General features: G+C 40.3%; 1 protein-coding gene across 1 annotated transcript in view; it reads right to left on the bottom strand.

The window, feature by feature from the left end:
• Window positions 1-23495, bottom strand: part of SNAP91 (synaptosome associated protein 91) — a 68024-nt gene that overhangs the window by 8911 nt on the left and 35618 nt on the right. Inside the window, exons 14-24 of the mRNA XM_085056410.1 lie at window positions 19787-19914; window positions 15992-16006; window positions 15679-15849; window positions 9564-9671; window positions 8795-9052; window positions 8510-8587; window positions 8334-8405; window positions 7752-7835; window positions 6803-6886; window positions 2719-2856; window positions 1292-1441 (exon numbers count right to left, since the gene is read on the bottom strand). Coding sequence (XP_084912536.1) covers window positions 1292-1441; window positions 2719-2856; window positions 6803-6886; window positions 7752-7835; window positions 8334-8405; window positions 8510-8587; window positions 8795-9052; window positions 9564-9671; window positions 15679-15849; window positions 15992-16006; window positions 19787-19914 — 1286 coding nt within the window. The remainder of the gene's footprint in view (window positions 1-1291; window positions 1442-2718; window positions 2857-6802; window positions 6887-7751; window positions 7836-8333; window positions 8406-8509; window positions 8588-8794; window positions 9053-9563; window positions 9672-15678; window positions 15850-15991; window positions 16007-19786; window positions 19915-23495) is intronic.

Genomic DNA, 23495 nt, shown 5'->3' with positions numbered 1-23495 from the left:
CACGTGAAAGTAACAGCCTACATTTCTTTGCACCCGGGCTTATCAAGAATACAAAAGTTTTGGCTGTCTTCATTTAGACAGCATCAGAGGACTGGCAACATCTACCCATTCTTCAGGACAAATGTCAGAGAAACCTGCAGAGGTCTTGCACTTGAGAAAGGCATTTTTGCTTCATAAACAAACCAAAGTAACTACATTTAGCTCTACAAAAAGCTAAGTTATTTAAGAGCACTGAACTATTTACCATGAATGACAACACTAGTTTCTGTTCCTCATTACACATATGGAAATAAAAAGCTGTATTCCACATACACATAAATCTGAACACTACCTATAAGGTTTGCACTGTTTTATGTACTTTGTTATACATGGAAACTCCAAATAGTTTCCTTAATTAGCCTTTGAAAGAAGTTCTAAAGTAAATTTTGAAGAGTACTCTTCTCACAGGAGCAGTCTAAGTCCCATAAGTTGCAACCTGCTCAGTTTGATTTCCTCCTCCAAACCTGGATATACAAAATGACTTGCAGAAGACGTTTCAAGGGATTAAGAGTCTCGCTAACTTCTAAGCACAGTATTTTCCCCCATAACTTACAGCTGTGTTTGCATCACAAGTTCAGTTATATCTTTGTTGTGGTGTGTCTACATATAATGGAGAGTATTCAATTTATGCAGCCCTCCAAAATACAACTTCAGCAGGATTACACCTTAGCCTGGGTGGGCCTCTTTTAAGTTTTGGCAGGGGTTTCAGTTGCTGATCTCTAATTACAAAGGCTCTAGACCTTTGCCTACTACTGGAAAGAACATATTTTAGCATTCAAGAACATTTGGTAGGCTCTCTTCCTGACAGAGGGTCTGTTCTTGAGTGCACTCATCACCCCACTGCTACTCTTTCTCTCACTAAACATGAAGTCAGCTATTTGTGTCCACTAGCTTTGCTGCTTGAATTCCAGAATGCCATCAGAAACTTTGGACAATTTTCACTTTTCCATCTATTACAGAGGGGCACATCTATTAAGAGTCTGATGTGCCTCTGGAATGAAACTGGGATGGTTACACCATAATTACAAATTACACCTACCAGACAAATGCCATTATTTGAGTCAGATCCTGGGCTCAAAAAAGGACAAACACAAACTATCTGAATCAGGCCTTATTCCTGCTGATAGCTTCCCCAACCCCCCCAGAGGAACAGAAGGATACTGAAGCAAGCTAAAATATACAGGTATTTGACTCCGTGGAAAAGCAACATATCTGCATGCCACACCACTTAAAACCACAATCTGTCACTTACTGCCTACTAAGTTTGCAAGAGATGAATCAAGATCACTTCCGAGGCCTTTGCTTGCTGCTGCAGCAGGGACTGTTGCTGTGGCTGTGGGTGCTGCAGGTTGACCAGAAGGAACCATAGTTGGCATAAGAAGATCACCTAAGCCATCAAACACTGGAAGTGAAAGAAAAGAGGGTTAGAACAGCAGTTGTGATCAAAAAAAGCAGTACCTGCTACTCTGCTGCTGCTCAACGAATACAGCACAGACAACCACAACACAAGTCTTACCAAAACACCATTTGACATTAAAAGTAATGCCAACAAGGGCATGCATGTCATTTTACTAGACACTGAATGTACAGTAATTTTGAAAAAGCTATACCAATGAAAACTAATATGAGAAGACATGCCTAAAAGGAATTTAATTGGAGCGTTGAATCTACATAGATACAGCACCACTTCCACATGACACTCTTTTTCTTACAACCATCCTTACAGAGATGTCAGATACACACACATTGGTCAGGAGATATTCATTTAAAGTTTTTTAAAATGAACATCTTGCTGCAAACACCAGTCAGAATTACTGTGGCAAAGGCAGTCTTATACCTTGACATCTCACAGCAACAGGATTGGCAGTCTCAAGATGTTACTATTCACTTGCAAGCAGCAGGGAATTGGGAAAACCTACTAACATCTTATGAGATCAGAAGGAACCAGAACCATCCACACTAACAGTGCTATTCTCTTTAGTCCAGTCATCTAACTCAGAAGGTAATTTTTAGATCCCTTGAAGTCAAACTGCTTGGTACATCTGATGCCTGAGTTCTATCTTCTGATCTGTATTTGAGGTACATGCCAATGTTAAGTCAACAGGAAGGGGTAGCATGTGCACTGGCAAGCAACCAAATAACCAAGCAGCAGTACTATTTCCACCTTTTTTCTTGTACAGTTGTAGAACTCACCAATTTTAAGTTTGTAGCAAGGACCCAGCATGAAAAATATAGAATGGAAGAGATGCAAACAAAATGATAGCAGTGATAAAAGTTTAAGCTTAAAGTCAGGCAAAGAACTCTAGGCCAGTTTCTGTTTTGTGTACCCTCAGGTGCCATGCAAGCTCCAGAGCACCTTCAGCAGCAGTGGCAAGATGACTTGCCTGTATACTTGATTTACAGAATAGTCTTTTCCTTGTGTAATTCCTGATTCATGCTATCAAGCACATGCAAGGATGATGTACACACTACTTTTTTACTGATATGGTAGAATAAAAAATGGGTACAGAGAGCTCTTGGGCACACACCAGCCTTATCACCAGCCTGAGGTTCTTCCAGTAGAGAAAGAAAAGGGAGGTCACTGATATTGCTTGTACTCAGAGCCTAAATACGGTGTCATTAACCTATTACCATATAAAACACATTAGAAAATTCACAGGAAGAAACCCTGAGGCTCACCTGATGCATCAAATGAACTGCCAGCTGTTGGAGCTGTTGTCCCAAAAGCTGCATCAAAGTTAGGCTGTAGTAACCCAGTTTGAGCTGGAGTGACTGGGGATGGTGATGGAGAGGGAGCAATAAATGAACCTCCAAAGCCTTCAAAAAAACACATAGGAGAAGTGGGAACATTAGAGTCAGTCTTGGTAGACTGTGTTTACCAAAAGCTCAATCTACAGAGGGCAGAATGATAAAGACAATTCCTACTGGACTACTATAAATAACTCAGTACTACACAAGCATTCTTGGTATGCCAGGTATGACCATGGGAATTTAAAGATTTTCTGAGAGTCACCAATAAAAACATTAATGATTTTAATTTAGATTTTTGCAGAGGCAGGCCAACAGAATAGAGAACACAATTCTTCCAGTTCTACGTGCTGTTGTCCTAAGGAAGTAATAACACAGGCAGAATAAAACAAACTATTAGTTCAGAAAAAAAACAAAACAGAAGACTAACTTGAGAAATGCATATGATCACCCATCAACTACTTTGGAATCTCAGTTCATAAGGCAATGTTTTACTAATCCAGTTTAGCCTTTCTCACTGTCTTAAAATATCCTAGTTTTCCTGGTCAAGATGTCTTCAAACTGTTCCTCTGCGCCCATGGCAAAGCAGAATCAATCACATTCAAACCAAAACCCTTCGTGGGGAAATGAGAGTGGTGTGCCATCACTGGGTCCTGGGCAGCAGCCCAGCAACTTGCTGCACCACCAGAGACAGGCTTTAGGTGTGGAATGCCTGGCCTATTAAAACAAAAACACTGGCCCCAGACACACCTGGGAGAGGGACTGCAAACTTGACTATGCACTACACAGCCAGGAGAGTGCAACCTGATTAGAAATACCTCATAAATTACAGCCCTCAGTTGAAGCTTTCCAGATTGCAGGTAATGACCAAAAACGCTCAAATCTTAACCTAAACTGGTCCCTTCAGATGCCACCAATGAAGAGCACCAGCTGGAGCCAGGGAAGCAGGAGCAGGAAAAGCAGAGCAGCCTGCTTTCTGCAGTCTGAAATAAAAAACATTTCAGAAGCCTGTGTGAGCTTCCCTGTATTTATTAGGCTTACTTCAGTATAATGGAACCAAGAAGCCTTTATAACCCAAATCCTAGCCCACAGCAAGTGTCATGCTCACAGTTGCTGACCCTGAATATCGAAAAACACACTGGGGTCAGATCTGCCATCATCTCTCCACAGTCTGTTCTTGACATGAGTTCCTATCAGACCATTACAGTATTTAATGAGTTTCCCACACACATTGCCTTTTTTTCACTACCTTTGCGCACCTCCAAGAAGAACCTGGCTAGTTTTCTCTGTATAGTCCCGTGAGTTTAGACATCTCTAAGGATTGCCCTTAGCCTTCTCAAGGCTGAATTGGCCCATTTCAGCCTCTCTGCATATGTCATGTGCACAAGTCACCATCTCTGTGGCTCTCCACTGAACTCACTTTGGTATGCCTTGATCACCCACATCTAGAGATTCTCTAATACATTCCAGATTACCAATGCCCAGCTGCATTCCCTGTCTCCCTTCCAGCACATAGTATGGTGGTTCAAGTTGCCCACATGCCAAAGCTTGTGACAGTGATGCTTTTTCCAGGTGCCTAAAAAAGGCTTCCTCTACTTGCCTCTTCTTGAGCAGGTGGTCTGCAGCAGATACCTGCTAAAACATGACTGATGCTGGGCAGTCCTCTGATCCTTAACACAAGCTCTGTCCTAGGAGCATCCCAAGGCAAAGTTCCATGCATTCAACTATCTGCAAAAAAAGTACTAATCTCCAGAGAATCAGAGCAGAAGCAGGTTGACCACATCCAGGGATTACAAAGGCAGTTCACTGCAGCAATTCCTAAAGCACAGGAGCTATCTAAAGAGCTTGTCTTTCCACTTCTGAGTGAGAGCAAGGAGCCTGGCAGAAGGGTATGATCCAGTATAAGATTCTGTTTAGAAAGTTCTGTCAGCTTTTGCAAAAGCTCTTGTGTTGTCTGGACACCTCCAACTGCCTGATTTTGAGGTTGCTTTTACATAGCCAAGTAAGATTTCATATAAAAATATGTTATTAGAGTACATACTGGAACACACATGCACACAGTTTAATTGGATAGAAAGACCCAGAAGGGAAAATGGCTAGACTGTTGTCTATCAGCATAGTTTTAGTTTTGTCTGCTGAAAGGCTTAGAGTATGAAAACATTTCTTCCAAATTTCCTATGCAAGCCAAGAAAGAGCAAGAACTTATTTGACAGCAGAACACTTAAAACAATTATGAATACTAAGTATACTCATAACATTATGCATATAAACACTCAGTACAACCAAACACTCATAAACCATGAAGGACAAGCCTTCAGCCACCATATGAACTCCAGATACTCTTAAATTTAAAACTGGATTACACTGCAGGCTATACATCTGCCATTATCTAGAGTGAACAAATGCTTAGCAATATGCTGCAATGTTTATAGACTCCCTCTGTCTGCCAAAAAAAAAAAATCAAATCTACTTAGAGCCCTTTGGAATGTATATTCAAAGCATAAATAAAATAAAATTTAAAAAAATCATCTGTTCACCCCAATTGCTTCAGGTCTGCTTGAGTATGTAGACTCAGAACATCCCTTTTACAATTTAGGTTTTGATTTAATGCAACTCATCAGATTCAGAGAGCACATTGCTAAAGTTTAAGCCATCTGGAGCACAATTCCTGCTTGCATTTAAGCTTAGTTATGGATAACAACATAAAATATTTTGTATTGTAATGTTTGCATAAGCAGAATTAGCTTCTGTCCAACAACCTCTTTGCACTCAGTCTCCTGATAACACATGCAACTGCAAAAGACTGGCATGTTTCAGAATCTATTAGTTAAAACCTGATCTGTGTCCTTAAGCCATCCACAAACTAATACAAAGACCTACTGATGCAATATGAAACAAAGAAGTAGTCTTCTACCTTAAAATCTGAAGCAGTCTGTCCTAAAACTTTAGCATGCATTTACACATTATGTCCCAGTTTAAGAATCTGGCTTGCTGATTGAGAATGGATGTATGCCTTATTACTATCTAGACAATTTGTACCTTCCTGTGGCACAACTAGACAATGTCCACACTTTGAGCAGGTACTTGAAAATGTAGTGATAACCTACCCACCAGTTCTACAAATTGGGCTGGTTTTGGCTGGGGTAGTGTTAATTTAAATAATGACATAAATTCACCTTTCAGAAACATGGGAGAATTTAAGACAAGTCTTCTACAAACCAGAAGTGCATATGCTGGGATCTTGCTCTCTATAAACTTGAAACTGGGATGGGGATGAGTCACAGCTGTTTAGCACAATTACTGTAGCCACTACAATACATGGTATAGCATGAATTTTGTTTAGTAGTACACACAGAAATCAGCTGGAGCTGCTTATCTGTAAGAGGCAAACTAAAATAATACAATTATCCAAGCTTTGATACAGGGCGTGACAGTGATGCCACATTCAGCACCAGCAGAGACCTCGTCTCAATCAGTACAAGGAGAGGGTATCTATCACTTCTCTGCCCTTGTGATCAGAAAAGCATGCTCTCATCATTCCACTCTCCTTGGCTAAATTCAAGACTGCTACCAAGTCACTCATTCAAGCTACTAACATTTAAGTGTTCAACCTGCCTCAATTAAAGCAACCAAACTGAATGAACTATAAGTTTAATTAGCTGTAAGGAACAACAAGCATAGCCCGAAATATTGCTTAGCTTCAGTACTGCTACAGAAACCAAAGAAATTTTATGCAGACATTCATACTCAGTGAATAGTACAGAAGAATAAGGCTTGTGTGGGAGGTAGAAAAACAAAGAACATGGAAAGAAGATAATCTAGGAAGTTAGCTTGTACTTCAGTATATTGCCTCCATTAGAAATCACTCCACTTTTAATTAAAACATCTAAAGTACTAAGAAATCTTATGAACAACTAATTTATTCCCCTATCTACACACAAGGAACACAAAAGATTTCAAACACCATTTCTTAGTATTTCTCTAAAGTAACAAGTTTTCAGATGTTCTTTATTACCAGAAAGTAGGTCTGCAGAAGCTGAGGAACTAGAAGCAGCCTGGGTTGTGGGCTGGGGTTCAGAAGCACTACTTCCAAAAGCATCTAAAGGGAATTCCAGAAAGCACCAAGAAAAAGTGAAGAGTTCAATATTAAATACATATATTCATCATGTATCATAAACATAAGATGACAAAAGAATAACCACTTCATACATCAGAAGAAGAAAATGAAACTGCTTGGCCATCCTTATTGCAGAGCAGTACTATGGATGCAAAGTTCAGGTGGAAAAAAGGATGTACAACAAACCAGCACTTGTAAGAAGTTTCTTTTATTTGGGCCTCCTCTCAGATACAAATCACAGCATTCAAGACAACAGAGTTAAGTCTTTTGGATATGAATGCATTGGATGAAAGTATGGAATAATTCCATCCACAAGCCAGTGGCTCATATGAAATCTTTTTAGAAGAATATCTCACTAATGTTTGAAATTCACTGCTTCCAAGCACCATTTCTGTTCCTCAGCATGCCTAGAGTTGGTAGTGCCCATCCTAATTTCCACCTTGTCGAATCCAACAAAGATCCTGTGATTCAGGTATACCCAGTTTGAGACAAGTCACCCTCAAAACTTCAGCTGCTTTGAGAAACGGAACTGAGAGAAAACAGCATGACCATGGAGATTAGCAAAGAAGGAAAAGGACAGAGCAGACTTTCACTGGACATCTGAGGAAGAGCCACACATGCACTGACAGAGGACAGAATGGCAAACGTCATGACAACAGAATGACCAGACTGACAGCTTATTTGCAGTTCGTTATGGTGCAATATCAAGAACAGGACATGCCAGACTCAGCCCTAAGGCCACACAGAAAAGTTGTGAGAAAGGGAAACCTGCAGCTTTAGCTAAGCGCAAAGGTCATTGAAATGAAGTGATTCAACTCTGAAGTGGTGAGGAAACAAAAATACCCACCACCAAATAGGTCAATCACACCTGAAGAATCCACCTTTGCTGGAGAGGCAGTGGGTAGAGGAGAGGGGGCTGCAAATGCATCCACTGCAGTAAGCATAGGATAAATAATATTTAGTATCAGCAAGGCAAAAATGATAGCTAAATATTTCAAAGCCACATGGGCTCCAACAGTTAGAACCACAGGTTTGGTAAATTCGGGTTACAGTCTCCAGAACTGCAAACAGAAAGTGTTACATTTCTCACACAGCAACTGAAAACCACAGTACTTTAATGAAAACATTGCTTATTAAGCATTTTCTTACGCTTAGAGGAGGATTTCCTCTCTCAACAACCACATCACTTACTTATTGAACTTCAGTGTCAGCTTCTTCATGATTTGCATCTTCAGCAAGTGCACATCTTGTGACCAAAGCAGCAAACCCAAAACTTAATACTTCTAAGTATTTCAGTTTAAAGATGTAAATTGGCAGGTTTTTTTTTTTTGTTTGTTTGGTTTTTTTTGGTTTTTTTTTTTTTACTTTTGGAAAAAAAATCCAAACCCACTAAGTCTGTAGACTGGTCTGTCTGAAAACAAGAACTCACCAGATAAGAGATCACCAGTGAGAGAACTCTCAGGCACAGGAGAAGCTCCAGGTTGTGGAGACGAAAATGCATCTTCCAGAAATGAAAGAAAAAACAAGATGTAAGTATCACTCGAATCAGTTTACACCATTGCACAGCCTCAAAGCAGCAGAGTATTGGAAGCATTCTCTCTTTACCTGTACCAAAGAGATCTATGCTAGGAGTAGCATCTGGTTTAGGTGCTGCAGGTGCATCAGGAGCAGACTCAAATAAATCTAAGGCCAAGAACACAACACATCTTTAACTCATTTTTGAAAGGCAGGACTGAAAACAGAAGTTTCCAATTTTGCACATCATATTTGAAATTAACAGGCTCTCTGATTTGAAAGCCTAGCACACAACACGCATGCAACAACGAATTGTTCATTTGGTACTCCTGACAGATCAATCCACCAGAATCAAAGAGTTAAAAACAAAATTACCACCAAATATATCTAGAGCAGGAGGAGCGGAGGTGGTGGCGGTAGCAGAAGTGGTGGCAGTAGTGGTAGTGGCAGTAGCTGTAGTAGCAGTAGCAGCAGCAGCAACAGCAGCAGCTGGAGAAGGAGTTGTTGCAGGAACTGGAGTGGCTGCACTAGTTGTAGGGGTAACTACAGGAACAGCAGTCTCTGTTGGCTTCATAGCAAAGAGGTCCAGCTCAGGAGCAGCCTCTGCACTACCTTCGGATGGGGCAAAGGGGTCTTGTAAAAAGGAGAGGGGAAATATATGTGTATGCATACTTAGGATCTGTGAGGGAGGAAGTCAAGAACAAAGCAACTATAGGCAATGCACATAACTGCAAATACACGCACGCACACCGAGGAGGTTGCTCTAACATCTAGCTTACTTATCCAGACATGCTACTCAAGTTTTTCTAAAATAAAAACTGTCTGAAAGGCTGAGCAGTTCTAGTTACTAGAGGGGAGAACTTTCAAAGGCTGTTTGACCAGGCCAAACAAACAAATATGACACAGGACTATCCAGGCTACTGCTTACAACTCAGCACTGACAGAACTGTTTATTAGCACTACCAAATAAACATGAAGTTACCGGGACTCGGAAACAGGCAGTTTTGTTAAGCATGCTCTTCAGTCTAAGGTTTGTTTTTACCAATTGCAAACACTAAGAAATTTTCAGAAAAACACACTGCCATGTAGTTTAAACAAAAGAAAACCAGCAAAACAAGAGACTATCTAATGACATAAAACCCACCATTTCCTGAACATGCATCAAGAGCTGCTGCTACAGGGGTTGGGGTAGCTGGTGCTGCTGCCCCTTCAGCTGCTGCAGGGGCTTCCCCAGGAGAAGCTGCAAAGGCATCTTGGGTGCAGTTTAGGAACAGAAATTAAAAGAAAAAAAAAGAATAAAGAGAAGAAAAATATAGTAAAAGAACCAAGTTAAATTGCATAGGTAGATCCCCTTATACAACATGAATGTAATTACTCCAACAGCAAGACAAGTCATGCAGCGCAAAACGCTTTGTCTCTCCCCCAGTCCCACACGAGCAGGTTCTAGAAAGGGTTTGCAGAAGGAGCTTCTTGGGTTGCCCACAACAAGCACAGTGTGCATAAAAGAAGGCATTATTCTCATTGTATAAGGGTTCAGAGCAGCATGCTCAGGTACTACCCAAAATCAACTAATTAACAAAATTAACTTAAGAGCAAATATTAACAACTTGCATGCTCAAAGCCTGTATTAAACATGATTAATTGGCAACTGAGTTTACTTGCATAGTGTTTTGCACCGTTATGAATAACAATCCAATTACTCCGGTAGACATCTGCATCTACCATTTCTGGTCATTGAGCCAAGTAACTCATGCAACATTTGAAAAATCGAACTTACTTGTTTCTTAACAGTATTCCAACTGGATCTTTCTGAAGCCATAACCTGATGCATAGGTTATATTTACTCAGCTTGCTTCAAACAGATCAAGATAGTTCATCTTAACTGAGGGCTGACCAGCCATAGCCTGTCTGTCCTTTTAGGATCACCGCTAGGCCAACCACTCAAGTTAGGGAAACCTCAACTGGTTTGGGGTTTTGGAATGACTTGCTCACAAGATTTTTTAATTTTTTTTTTGTTTGCCACTTGCTCTTTGTCTGTTTTTTTCTTTCTGTTTGCCAGTTCCTAAGTGGCATGCTTAAATTTCAAGCTATGAACAGCATTATTTCTACATTTAAACCAGCATTTGTAGCTCTTAATTCTATGAGGTAGTCCTAATGGACTGTGCCATTTGGACTATCCTCATAGGCAAGCATTTTCTTCACAAAAAAAGACTGCACAATGAGGATTAAATACTTCAAGATGCTTGTAAAGGACATTTTCTACAGCTACAAGAGTTAGCAAGTTAAAAAAAATCTGTTGGGGAATACTGCAATTGCACTGTCAAATTAGCACAGGAAAAAGCTTAACATGCTTTAACTTGAATGTCAATTTTAAAATGAAAACAACCATTTTAAAAACAAATTCATGCCACGTAATCTAAAAAGCTTAAAAGAACATGCATCAAAATTTCAACAGAAGAAAGCCCATTAGTCTTGTACAATAGAATTAAAATGAGTTAGTAGCAAAAAAGGCCTGCTAATAAGCCATTTCTAATATAATTCTATTTTTCAAGTAACAGGGTTGTTCAACAACAAAACTGGATGGCAGTTGTCCAAGTAAAAACATCAGAATGAGTCAAACATCCCAGTATTGTATGTATACCAGACACTGGAGTACACCACTTGCTACTTGGAAGGAATTCAGCACAGAACTGAACTGAAGAGTTTTGCATTGTCCTGCTTGAGAAGATGTTTTGTGTAACATCAAGTGTGCTCAGTTTTGCTCTACAGGGCCAGCTTTCACATGAAGGGGCACCCTGGGCTCTTTCAAAAAAACACATTTGTGCCCACACAAGCTTATAGGCCAACAGCACAGACATTGGTCAACCCTACTCATAATTATTTCCCAGAATGTGAAAGGATAGACTCCAGATGACATCTAAGGCAGAAATTCAGAATGCATAGAGCTAGTCACTAGTTCTATGCTGAGATCACTTCAGCCTCAGAGTGACACCTACTCCTGCCCAGATGTAGGCTATTGAAATTCCACATGGAACAGTCACAGAGATTCATGCGGGCACAAGTTCCTTCCAGCCCACAGGTGAAGGAAACAGACAGTTTGGCACCAGTTCTGTTATTTACTGACACTTCTGAGAAAGGTGCTTGCCAAGCATTATAATTTTTTTTAGCATCAGACTTGGGTTAAATGGCAGGTGGGATAAACACCTAAATTCATAATGGAATCTAAATGAAAAAGGTCATAGTATGAACTCCTAACATTAATTACTCTGAGAAGCTCAAGAAACCTGTATGAACATAGAAACAAACCAACCTGAGCAGGTGACCCTACAACTCACAGTTTAAACCAAGGGTTTGCCATTGGGTTTTTCTTAAGTTAGTACTTATAAGGTTCTTTTCAAAAGGCTCTGCCGCTGCGGCACAGCTGCCCTTTGCTAAAATCTAGCATAATATGCAAAAATGGATACAATTAAACCTGCTTTTTTTTTAAAGGACAGTTTATTTTCTTTCTTGTTCCTCCATATAGCTGTAGTAAGCCTACATTTGTACATTCAGCAGTGAAAGATTTTCTCCCTTTAAAGCAGTTACTATACTCTTTACATTTCTACATCTCCTGTTTCAAAAGTGAATTTAGCTTTTGACTTCTATAATCAAGTAACATATGGTTCTCACTTGAATTTCTTGACATCCTGAAAACTTAAAGAGAGTTGATGAAACCTTTGCAAGTTCACACTGCATGGAACATCTACTAGGAGTGACAGGTATGTATTATGTACTGCATTACACTTGAATTCATAAATATAGCTCTTACTGAAATAATGTGCAAACAAGGGCTTTTCAAAGTTGTTCAACACTGAAGTAGTGCTTCAATACATCTTGTCTGCAGCAAAATAAGTGTTCCTGCAGAGTGATCTCTTTAATCTCATAAATTCAGGCTTTATTTGATGCCATGGCATCAATACGTGACAAATTTACTCACATAGGTGATACAGCTGACTTATAATCATTAATGTATCAAGTAACATGTGAAACAATCCTGTGGAAGTCACAAGTGTAGGAAAGATCACAGAACTAAAGTGTACACAAGAAAATGTTCCCAGAGCTTTTTCCCTCTTCAGTCACCCTTCATTACTTTTTGACATAGAAAACCTGACCTGAGTTAAAAAGAAATATTTCCCTAGGCTGAGAGCTAGGAAATAATAACAATAATAATGCAAAGTGTTTGTTGTTTGGTGTTTTTTTTAACTAAGTGCTAGCTTGCTATACAAGCATGTACCAGCATAAGGGACATCCATTAGTCCTTAAGTGCCAAAAGTCTTCATCACTTTGCCTGTGGTTTCTTTACAGGGAAAACCATAGTCCTGCCCACTTACAATTCAAATCATCTTAATGCCCAATAACTGACATTTGCACAGTGTCTGCCATGACTTGTTACTTGCAATGTTTACAGAATAATCCCACAACAAAATGTAACTCAAGAGCACATTGCATGCATCCAAAAATACTGTGCCCAAATTTTCTTACTGAGTGGCATTTCAAGGTACTGAGCCTCAAGTTGGCCCAGGTAACTGAAAGCTTGCCTATTAATCAGATTGAGTTCCTTTAAAAAGCTATGCTGGATCAATCCTGCATTTCTCATCTCCTTTCCAATGCCATAGTAGTGATGAACACATAATGCAGAGCTTATCTCTTAAAGACAAAGCCCAGTCCTAGGCAGCATGCAGCTCCTATCAGCTAAAGTATCAGTGATACAGTGCAGTCAACAGTTATTCCAAAGCCTCCTCTACTCCCTCTTCTTTCAGCTTGGCTACCTTTTCCCTGCAGCTTTGAGCTTCTTTCCCTACACAGACACTCCCTGAACACTCTTTACATTCTTTCTCCTGACATCACTGCTCCTGTACCTTCCCCTACCATACCTCACCACAAGAAACCCTGTGGAGCAACAAAGCACTGCCAAGCTGCAAGAAGTTAAGGTGACCTTGAATACTGTATCTTCAGCAGATCTCAAAGGTCAAATACCTATTTAATAGGATTAAATTTAAGCATCTCTAGCACCACAAAAGCTACAGAGTAGCACTGCCTGCCCAAAAACTGCCTCTTCTCGCACTGTACAGCCTAAAAGTAACAAGGAATGTTAGTACAGGATGCTAGAATATACTTACAGCACAGCCTTCAGGAAAAAAACAAAGAAACAAAAAATCCCAAACCATAAACAGAGAGATGGAAGTTGAATATAGATTCATGGGCCTTAAAAGGGTCTGTTCAATGGGTGTCTTGAAGGCACCACAAAAGTACCTTTACTGCTGAGTGTGTTTAGGTATTTTGCTTCTTGAGAACTAGAGGTTTACTGCTATCATAAATAATGTAACCTTGCTTCATTCTGAAGTATTCCAGGGGAAAAAAAAAAAAAAAAAGTCTTCATCTAGTATATAATCCACTGGAGATTTATAGCATTTGAGCAACAAAATACATTCTCTTTAAAGGAAGAGATCAAGTCACGGAAGTCTGCATGCTGCAGAAGTGAAATTCTTTCCACACTGAAGGGTGAAGCTCCCCATCTTAACATGCGTCACTAAGTTATCTAATGATGACTTAAATCTCTACAAACTAAACACATCCAGATCTTTGCCTGACAAGCCTGGAAGGAGGCACATGATTTGGCAGTAGCTGTTTTTCCAGGCACAGAGTAGTGGAAAAGGTAGGAAAAAAAGATTGCATCTTGTTGCTGTAGTACTGGAAGAACAAGCACAAGCAGGCATTTTTCTAATCCTTTCTAATCACTGTTTCAAGCTTACAGTGATTTCTATCCATTTAACTATTGTTTCATTTTTCAAAAAGTCATATACCTATTACAAAATTAATAAACTAATAATGCAATTTGAAGGTGTGGTATCCAAGACCGGCTTGACCTCAGTGCTCACATACCGTAAGTTTCACACTCTTTGCAACTGCAGGGCTGTTAATGAGCACAGGCCCTGGCTTCTGAGAGCAACCAACATCAGACTCTCTCTCACTCCTCATGACATCCAGAACCTTGCCCATGACAATTCTGGAGCTGCTTCTCAACTGGCTGATCTCGTGGCACTTAGACTATTATCAATCTTTGTAAAATGAGGGGTAAGTAGCAGGTAGCAGTTGTATTCCTTTCCTACAGCTTTTCAGCACTTTAACAGGGGATATTTTGGTGCTGTCTGTTGAAGCTAGTCCCTAAAAAAACCTTCTAACTGGGATCTTTCAGTCTTCAGGAAATATCTTTGTAGTCAAACTGCTTATTACAGACCTCTCCAGCATTCCTGTCAGCAGAAGTGACAGATAAACACACCCCACAGAGAAGATACTGGAATTCAATCTTGATGGCAAGTAATACTTATGCCCGACATCCGCTGTCATGCTGGAAGTATGCATGAAAGCAAAGAGAAAACTAAAAAAACAGAGTGTTCAGGTGATCTTAAACATGTTAATAGCTTGTAAACAAGAAGGTGTCTCCATTACTGGGCTGGTGTAGTGCTCAAAAGAAATGTAATTTCCGGCATTCTGTTCGGAAACCTCCTGCTCCACAGGAGTAACAAGAAAACTGACAACATATGGTGGGAATGTATTCCTACTCAATGGGATAGCAGACAACATTAGAAACTCAGTGAGCACAACTAAACTCTTAGAATGATTCCTTTTTTCCCTTTACATTATTTGCATAGTTGGCATTTAGTACAAGTTCATCACCACTTCAATTTACTGCAAATATTTGTGAACTAAAACCCAGCTTCAAGAATGATGAAATACACTAATTTCAGCTGGCTTGATACTCTTACTTTCAGGAAATACCCAAAAGAAACACAACACAGCACAAGTGTGACAAACAATGAAGGGGCAGGACACTGTCACATCCACCCTCTTTAACTATGAAAGCACAGCTGCTTTTCCCACAAATTGTATTAGTGAATTAGAATTGTGCATAGTTATTGAATAATGTCGAAACAATTCCTGCTTACCCCAGCTTGGACCTGAGAACTACTGTTCTTAGCTGTTCAATCATAAGGTTTACAGTTCTCCATTTTTCATAAATATGCAGAGGAGTCTATTAGCTAAAAGCACAGCAAACAGAGGTAGTTGGGAAGTTTGTATTTCGTGTTCCATCTAGCATCCCACACACAGGCACCTCTGGTACAGCTGGTTAAATCAGAGGCCTTGCTACAACAACTGAGCTCAGTACTGCTTCGACTGCATTGTGAACTGGTGTAGAGCACTACAGCAACCAAACTAACCTCCAAAGAGATCCACTTCAGCAGGGGCAGCAGTGACAGTGGTAGTTGCAGCGGCAGCAGCCGTAGTAGTTGTAGTATCAGTAGCTGGAGCAGCAGCTGCAGTTGGCTCTGGGGCAAATGGGTCTGAAATCTGTGGCTCGGGGGTAACACCGGAAAGTGCAGCCAGATTATCTACATACAACCATGTAATGAAGATCAAACAGGAAACGTAAGGGGAAAGGCACAGACCACAATCACTCAGCTCCAGAAAGGTGGAGCTTTCAGTAAGGAGTCTTAACATACAAAGGTCTTAGAAATCAAACATATTACTCACCCTCTCCCAAAAGGTCTAGTGATTGTCCATTAAAATGACAGCAGAATAAAAAAACAGGCCAATTAGTAGAACTGACAGACTGTAAATGTTCATTAGCCAAATGTTCATTCTAAATCACATGTCTAGGTTAAACATAATTTCTATACTTGCTTTTCTAAAACTGAAGAAGTTATTCTGACATGACAAAGCCCATTCTGTTTAATAATTGTTCAAGACAGAACCAGTATATCCTTAGAACCCTTCACAGAACAGGCACTAGAACAAGGGTACTTCAGCAGTGAGCAGCTTGCAAATATGATGTTAAGTTACTTCAGGATACCACACATGGCATCCCTGGTCCCCAAATATATTCTGAGAGACAAACAGGTGGTGCTTCTTGGACTTGGGACAACTGTTAAGTGCAAAACAAATAAATAAATAAATAGAGCAGCTCCTCTTCAAATGCTTTTTCTGCATTTATGATAGAGAAAACATGCTCTGCAGAAACAACTAATTCTGTTAACACTTGTTATGAGGAGTATGAATGTTGACAGCATAAGCAGACTGGCTCTGCTCCAGCTTTGGTTCCTTAGTCAACTGCTTTTGGAAGCCAATGAAGCATCTTTAATGACAGACTTTCCTACAATTTGATGTCCTCTGAGATCAGGCAGATTGAGCTCAAACACAGAAGTTCTGCCTACATTAAAATCAACTATGAGATATAAAAACATGTGAAAACTAACGAGTTTGTCCTATTAAATTTTTATTCTGCAGTTAGGATAGTCTGAGCTCAGCAACTACTTATTTACTAACGGGTAGCTCAGTGTTGCTCCTAGATTCATTGTACACATAACAGGGTCATGGGTTCATCTGATCCACACTGAACAGCAAGCAGAGTCCTGATGCTTTACTGTGGGTCAGCATTTGGAAGCAAAATTATTTGAGCAGGCACAGCCCCGACTTCATCAATTTTTATTATATATCACTTGTAAAAAGGCAGCAAAACCTTACATTTAGGTTTTTTACAATTTTCATAATTCGTTTCTTGGGTGAGCTCTACTTGAGACTGACTGAATAACCTGAACTAAGTCAAAATACCATTCTGAAAGAGCAGAACAGTACATTAAAAATGCAGCACTCTGGTATCCCATTACTGCACACTAGGTGAATGTCTTACAGCTACTAGACTTGAAATAAACAACTGCTGGCAAACTTTTAAGTTTATTAGCTTAGTCTTCAATGCCTTTTTCTTATTCAATTATGCTATAGAACTCAATACAGTGAAATTACAATTATCCAGCACAGCAATCTACACTTAGTCTCAGTATGGCAATGATTAAAACCAATGGTTTTTTGGAAAGTAATATGAAAGTACCAATGCTATTAGCAAATCCATGTTCTAAGGCACACTGTAAGGTTCCAGTCAGAGCGGAAGTTCAAGTCAATTTGCTTTTATGTCCAAGAGTCAGACCTTGCAAGATGCAGACTTTGACCTACTGTATTTTTTGTAATACTACAGTCTACTCTACCTGCCAAATGCCTATCTATTCACCTTGCAGCATATTACCCTATCTTGATGGTCTCCTGATAGCACAGAAGTGTAGGTTTTCATAAGCTCTAGTTCACTTGCTAGATAACATAATGCGCATTCAGAAATACAGTAGGTATACAATAAAATATACAGTGTACCGTACATATCCCTAAATATAATCCACTATACAGAATATACAGCATATGCCAAAATACAGAGAACCTACGCTGCCAGCGAGACTGAGAACAGCAGGATTGTTTATTGTTGACACATATTGATGCTGCACCATGAAGTATTCAACATTCTCATTTTCCTGGTTATTGAGCTGCAGCACTTCTTCCAGCTTCCTCCCTCTACTGCTATTTTCCCATGAGTTCCCACATTAACTTGCTGTAGCCCAGAAGAATAAGCAGCTCAAGTAGCAGGGAGGCATTGTTACACATCCTCCCAAAAGTCCTGCCTGGGTGGAAGGAAGGTCATCTTGTCCAGCCTCCTGCTCAGAACAACAGTGCTCCCAACACCAGATCAGGTCAGTCATGGCTCTGACTAGTCAGGTCTTGAAAAATCTTCAGGAATGGAGAGTTCACTAGCTCACATCAGGGATCTGCCTCAGTATTGCCCTACCCTCTGAGTGAAATATTTTTACTCTTTCAGAGAGTTTTAAAAAGAAAAAAGAAGGAAAAAAAAAGCAAGCAAGATTCCAGTTCAGTAGCAGGTCATCATACCTGGACTCCTGCCAGCAGTAAAGAAGACAAAGCTGAAGCTTACTAAGTTACCAAAATGCTATTCTGAAAGATAAGACTGAAGTATACTTGATGAGGTTAGCAACAATTCTGGACAAAGGAAAAGAGTTAGCTGTCCTTTTCTGTCATGGAATAAGAGGACTAGGTGCATTACTAATCCATTTAAAAGTTTCTAGCAATTAAGTACAATAAAAACAACTACAGGTTATTTTGTCCAACAAGGAAAAAAAAAAAATCAGCTTTTTATTTCTATGCAAAACAATACTTTATTCCTGGCTATTTATTTATATATCTATTATTGCAGGAATGAGCAACTGATTAGAAAAGTTAGCTCTTTCATACTCTTTCAAACATCTCAAAAGCTTGTATTTCAGTGCTTTGCAATGACAAAGTAAGACAAAAAGGACGCAATCAAAGTACTGCAGAATATTTCGTCCCAGGCATCCTATAATAGATGACTCTTTGGTCTTGCTTTCTGGGTAAGATTACCTTTCTCTTAATAAAACTGACATTTGCAGGGGAAAAAAAAGAAATTAATTCAATAGATTAAACTGAAATATGCAATACACGGTCTACATGACAGCCCTAGCTATCCTCTCATAATGAAGTGGCTGAAATGCAATGTCATCTTTAATGAACTACAACTAAGAACAGAAATAGGGACTGCAGTAGCCACCAGTACCCAGTATGAGCACTGACAGCAGAGTCAGCATGACTCAGTGCTGCATTCCTGCCGGGAGAGGGCTGATGAGTTCATTAAACTGCCACACAGGACCTCTTAAGATTACAGCACAAAGAGTTTACAACTGTGTAAATTAAATCACATTTACTGGCCGAATTCCTTGTTTTAACAGGACAGGAGTGATGACTGCCTACATTTACTGTGGTCCTCCAGATCAGCAGCTGCTAGTGCTGCCTGGAACAAGAGGGTCAGTTGACCACAGAGCTCAGATTTCAGAGAGCTGGCTAGTTATTCCTGTTTGAAAGCAGTTAGTTCTCTACTTCTATTTCCATATTATTATTCTAAGCAGACAAGGAAGACACTTTATTAAAATATGTTAAGGCTTGTCAGAGGTAATCACACTTGCAGCAGAACTAAGTTGCCACCATTTGCTTTACATGCATTTTTGTTTTAAAAGCTATTTTTATTCTTCCATCTATTGATCTGTGGGCTTTGCTCTATAAACAGAAGAGTTGGTTTCTGCCCCCACCTTGCCAGTAAGCACATCAGCAATTCTGGTTCTTCTGTTTTGAAGTGCCTGCCTTACCTGCTCACCTTCATCCATCCCCTTCCTGCTCACTTTTAGTCACATAATCCTGGCTCCCCCCAGCTTTGCAGTCAGGCCCTTATAAGCAGCTTATACTACTATGCATATCCCTGGAAAGAAGAATCTGCAAAGGGATGCCTGACTGTCAGGTCAGCTGAAGCCTGGGAGTGAGTTGGGAACATCCTGTGCTAGCAGAGAAAGAGGCAGATTTCAGTTCAGCCAGGCAAGGAGACAGAGACTGCAAGAAGAGGTGCTGAGAGTGAGGTTTCTCTACCTCCCCACGAAGTGGCTCCACCAGCAGCAGCAGCAGCAGCACCCGCAGGAGCAGGTGCTGGAGCTGCCTGCCCAGTACCAGCAAAATCTGGCTGAAGGTCCAAAAGATCACTGGAAGGTTTGGAAGAGCTGCCGAGAAAAGGAAGAGAGACATTAAATGCTGGAGGAATTTGCTGTTTCAACTGAATTTTTTTAAAAAGTCATAAGTGGATTATAGAAATTAACCTGAGTTTGGATGAAACAGAGACATTTTTTTCAGGCCTCAGGATTAGAGCAGTGGCCATAAGCACTTCTAGTGCAGTGAGTCCCAAGAATATGTTACAATCCAGGATGGGAACCTTAATTATTTCCATTTCCTGGCAAGGACATTTAAACAGATCTACTAGACTTACAATTTCTTTTTTAAACCCCAAATAACCAAACAGAAAAAACCCCCTACCTAAAACCAACCAGCTGACAAAACCAAAAGAAACCCACCACAACACCCAAACCAGAAAATGCAAAATCCCAGGTGGTCCCTAAAACCAGAGAAAATGATTGCTGTGACTGAAACCAGCACCATTCTACTTTCATATTTCAACATGCCATGTCAGAAAGCAAGAAACCCACATTTCCAGGCAATAAATAGGCACTAGACAGTAGAGGCAAAATTTCTATGGGTTATGCCAGTCAGGTATTTACTTAGGAAACCAGATCTTGCTCGTCTAGAACATTTAAATAACAAACAACAGAGGCTCTTTCTTCAGCGAAGCTCTTCACCTCACACATAAATTAGTTACATGTTACAGACTTGGTTCAAGGTTAGAGTTTTTACACCTCTAAAGTTCAATCACTTCTGCTCTTTACAATGAGCAACAGCGCTTTTTTCTGCTTTTGACTTGAAAGTAAGGTTCAGATTTTCTCACAGGTAAAATGTTTATCTTTACTTTAACCTTCAGAAGTTCATTATCTTTGTGCTTGATTAACTGATTTGAAAAGCAAGAAAAGGGAATATTAACTAAGCAGTTTTAGAAAGAGAATCCTGAAGGTCAGTAAAGACTACTGTGGATTAGCACATTACTTCAGTCTACTCAATTAGAAATTCTGTACAGCATTTTTTGGTGGGGGGGTATTAGAGTTTATTTGTGATCTATAGTGGCAGAATAATGTAGCCCATTGAATAGTGATGTACACTGCCTGTAAAATAAGCAAAGCCCTACAGGCCAGCCTCCTGTTACAAGTATGACTTTGGTACCTACACGAAGCTCAGTAACTCAAATTCACTTTTTAACTTACCTGACTGGAGCAGCTGTAGATGATGTTGCAAAAAGATCAACTGGAGGAGATGTATCAATAGTTTTTGCTGGAGTAGAACTAGGAGATGTAACAGTTGTGGCTGGAGAAGACTGAAGAAATATTTTAAATATACATTCAATATACCAGCACATAGATGCACATACTTTAAAACTCCAATTTTGACCTCAGGTCTTGTTATTGTGAGCTGTTCTTTCCTTTGAAAGAATTTAAGGAAGACAGGGCTAAGTTTTCAAATGACAGTAGAGTGGAGAAACCTCAAGGTGACTCCAAAGAAGAAAAAAAGTTTCTACAAGGTTTATTCTAAAGAGGTTGTTTCCATATTTGTCAGACTCTTCATTTTGTCTGTGGAATGAAATAGTTTTTTGTCCACAACAGCACCTTAGTACTCTAACCACAAAAATGGTGAGAGAAGAGAAATAGTCAGAAACCAGCTAAAAGAGTGTAAATCTTCAGAAGAGAGTTTAAAGAGCCATCAACAGCACTCAAGGTTAAGTCCTTGGGAAGATACAAAAGACAGCTCAGCCTATGACTTTGCTTCATTAGCTCCTCCAATTCTGGATAAAGATACTTTAAGTATGGTAAGGACAGACACTCAGAAGAGTATATTGCAACTCCTCTGTGAACTTGAAGACTCAAGTTACCTTGTACAGTGTCAATTTAATTCTAAAAGACACTATAAGCTTTGGTACAGCATCTCACATGCTAGAGAAATCCTTTTCCTAACAATTGAAACCCAGACCTAATTTTAGTACTGTTTACCATTCTGACCACTTCTAAGAAGGAAAAAGAATGGCAAATTCAAAGAGATTTTCCTCTGAGTTTTTCTATTGCCATCCCATCATCATAACTCTAGCAGACAAGTGTAAGCTTCCTGGACTCTCCTCAAAGCTTTACTAAGGTTTAAGACTATAATGGTCCCAATCCCTCATGTGCATCAAGGAAGATGTGGTTAAAGTTTTAAGAACACTTTCTGACCCATCATGTAGTTCTCACCAACTGCTCTCATATTAAACAGGAGATTTGGGGCATTTATTCTTTTGTTGGTTTTGTTGTTGTTTTTTGTAAAGGGCTTTTCGGAAAGAAATTTAAGAGCTTTCTCTAGAATCAGGCATTGAACCCCTACCTTCGATTCAGAATATTTCATTGTGTTTTTGTCCTAGGTTGCAATATTGATGTAGTTAAGTATTCTATTACCACCAGCTGTGGGCCATTAGCTGCTATCACCCACTCCGGATGACAGGCAATGGGCCATCCGTTAGCTATTATCACTTGCTAATGACCCACCCCGCATGACAGGCAATGGGCCATCAGGGACCCACCGTGTGACTCATGGACTTATCTCATCCCATTGTGAGATGCTCTGCCGAGGAGGGAGGAGCCAGGTGTTCCCACCTGGATATAACCTGGCCTTGGAACTGCCTGAGCTAGCCCTGTCTACTGGGTTCCCAGAGGACCAGAGCTACTACTGGATCTTCAGCTGGAGACTAGACCTTCACAGGATCACCGCTTCAACTGGACTACTTCAGTTAGACTGCTACTACCACCCTAACAGGGTGTTAGGTTGTATCTGACTTTGTCAGTGCTTTTCCTTGTATTATTTCACTTATTTTTAATTTCAATCTTGACTTGTGATCTCCCACTGGTTTGTTTTCAAACCAAGACATATTTTGGCGCCCAACGTGGGGCACGACCTGGGGAAACTCAGAAATCCTATCACCATGATGCTCAGCTTATCTATATGGGTACTGTATCTCGCTCTCTATATTTTTCCTCAAATGGGATACTATCTGCCCGTTGTATTGCTCCTGTTGCGACCAGGGAATGGCATGAGAATTGCTCTATTGGTTTATTATGCCTATGGCATGGTTACCTGTGAGGCGATGAACACCATTCGTTATATATACTCGACTTTGTCTGCCTGGCCTAACCTGAGCTGCTTCGTCTGGGACCTCCTCAGCAATCGCACCCAGCCTCTGGGGCTAGGAAGAGAGAGCGGTTTCTTCCAACATTTCAGGTCAGGCACAGCCGTCCTTGACAATATTGAGTTCTCCCTGGATGCTAAGGATGGCATAATCTTCCTGTCAGTTCTGTTTTCTTTTTTCTCTGCGACCAGCACTGTGTACCTCATGCTGAAGAACAGAACAATACTTTGTCTTCTTGAGGAGGAGAAACGAAGCAAATCAGCACAGTTGAAGCCGGTAGCAGTTGCCCCCGTCCAGAAAAAGAAATCCAAGAGCAAATCAGTCCGCACAGCGACTGATGATGATGCGGCAGGACCATCTCACCCAGCAGAAGAGACAGAGCCGGAGATCATCACTCGCTCTCTATCCCTGGGGGAGCTGCGGGATCTACAGAGGGAATTCACCCGGCAGGCAAACGAGTCCATCTTAACCTGGCTGCTCCGCATCTGGGAT

Source organism: Lichenostomus cassidix, chromosome 3, assembly GCF_008360975.1.
Source record: "Lichenostomus cassidix isolate B80296 chromosome 3, HeHo_3.0, whole genome shotgun sequence".
Taxonomy (NCBI): domain Eukaryota; kingdom Metazoa; phylum Chordata; class Aves; order Passeriformes; family Meliphagidae; genus Lichenostomus; species Lichenostomus cassidix.
Note: the sequence above shows the minus strand (reverse complement) of the source record. Positions and strands in the feature narration are given on the sequence as shown.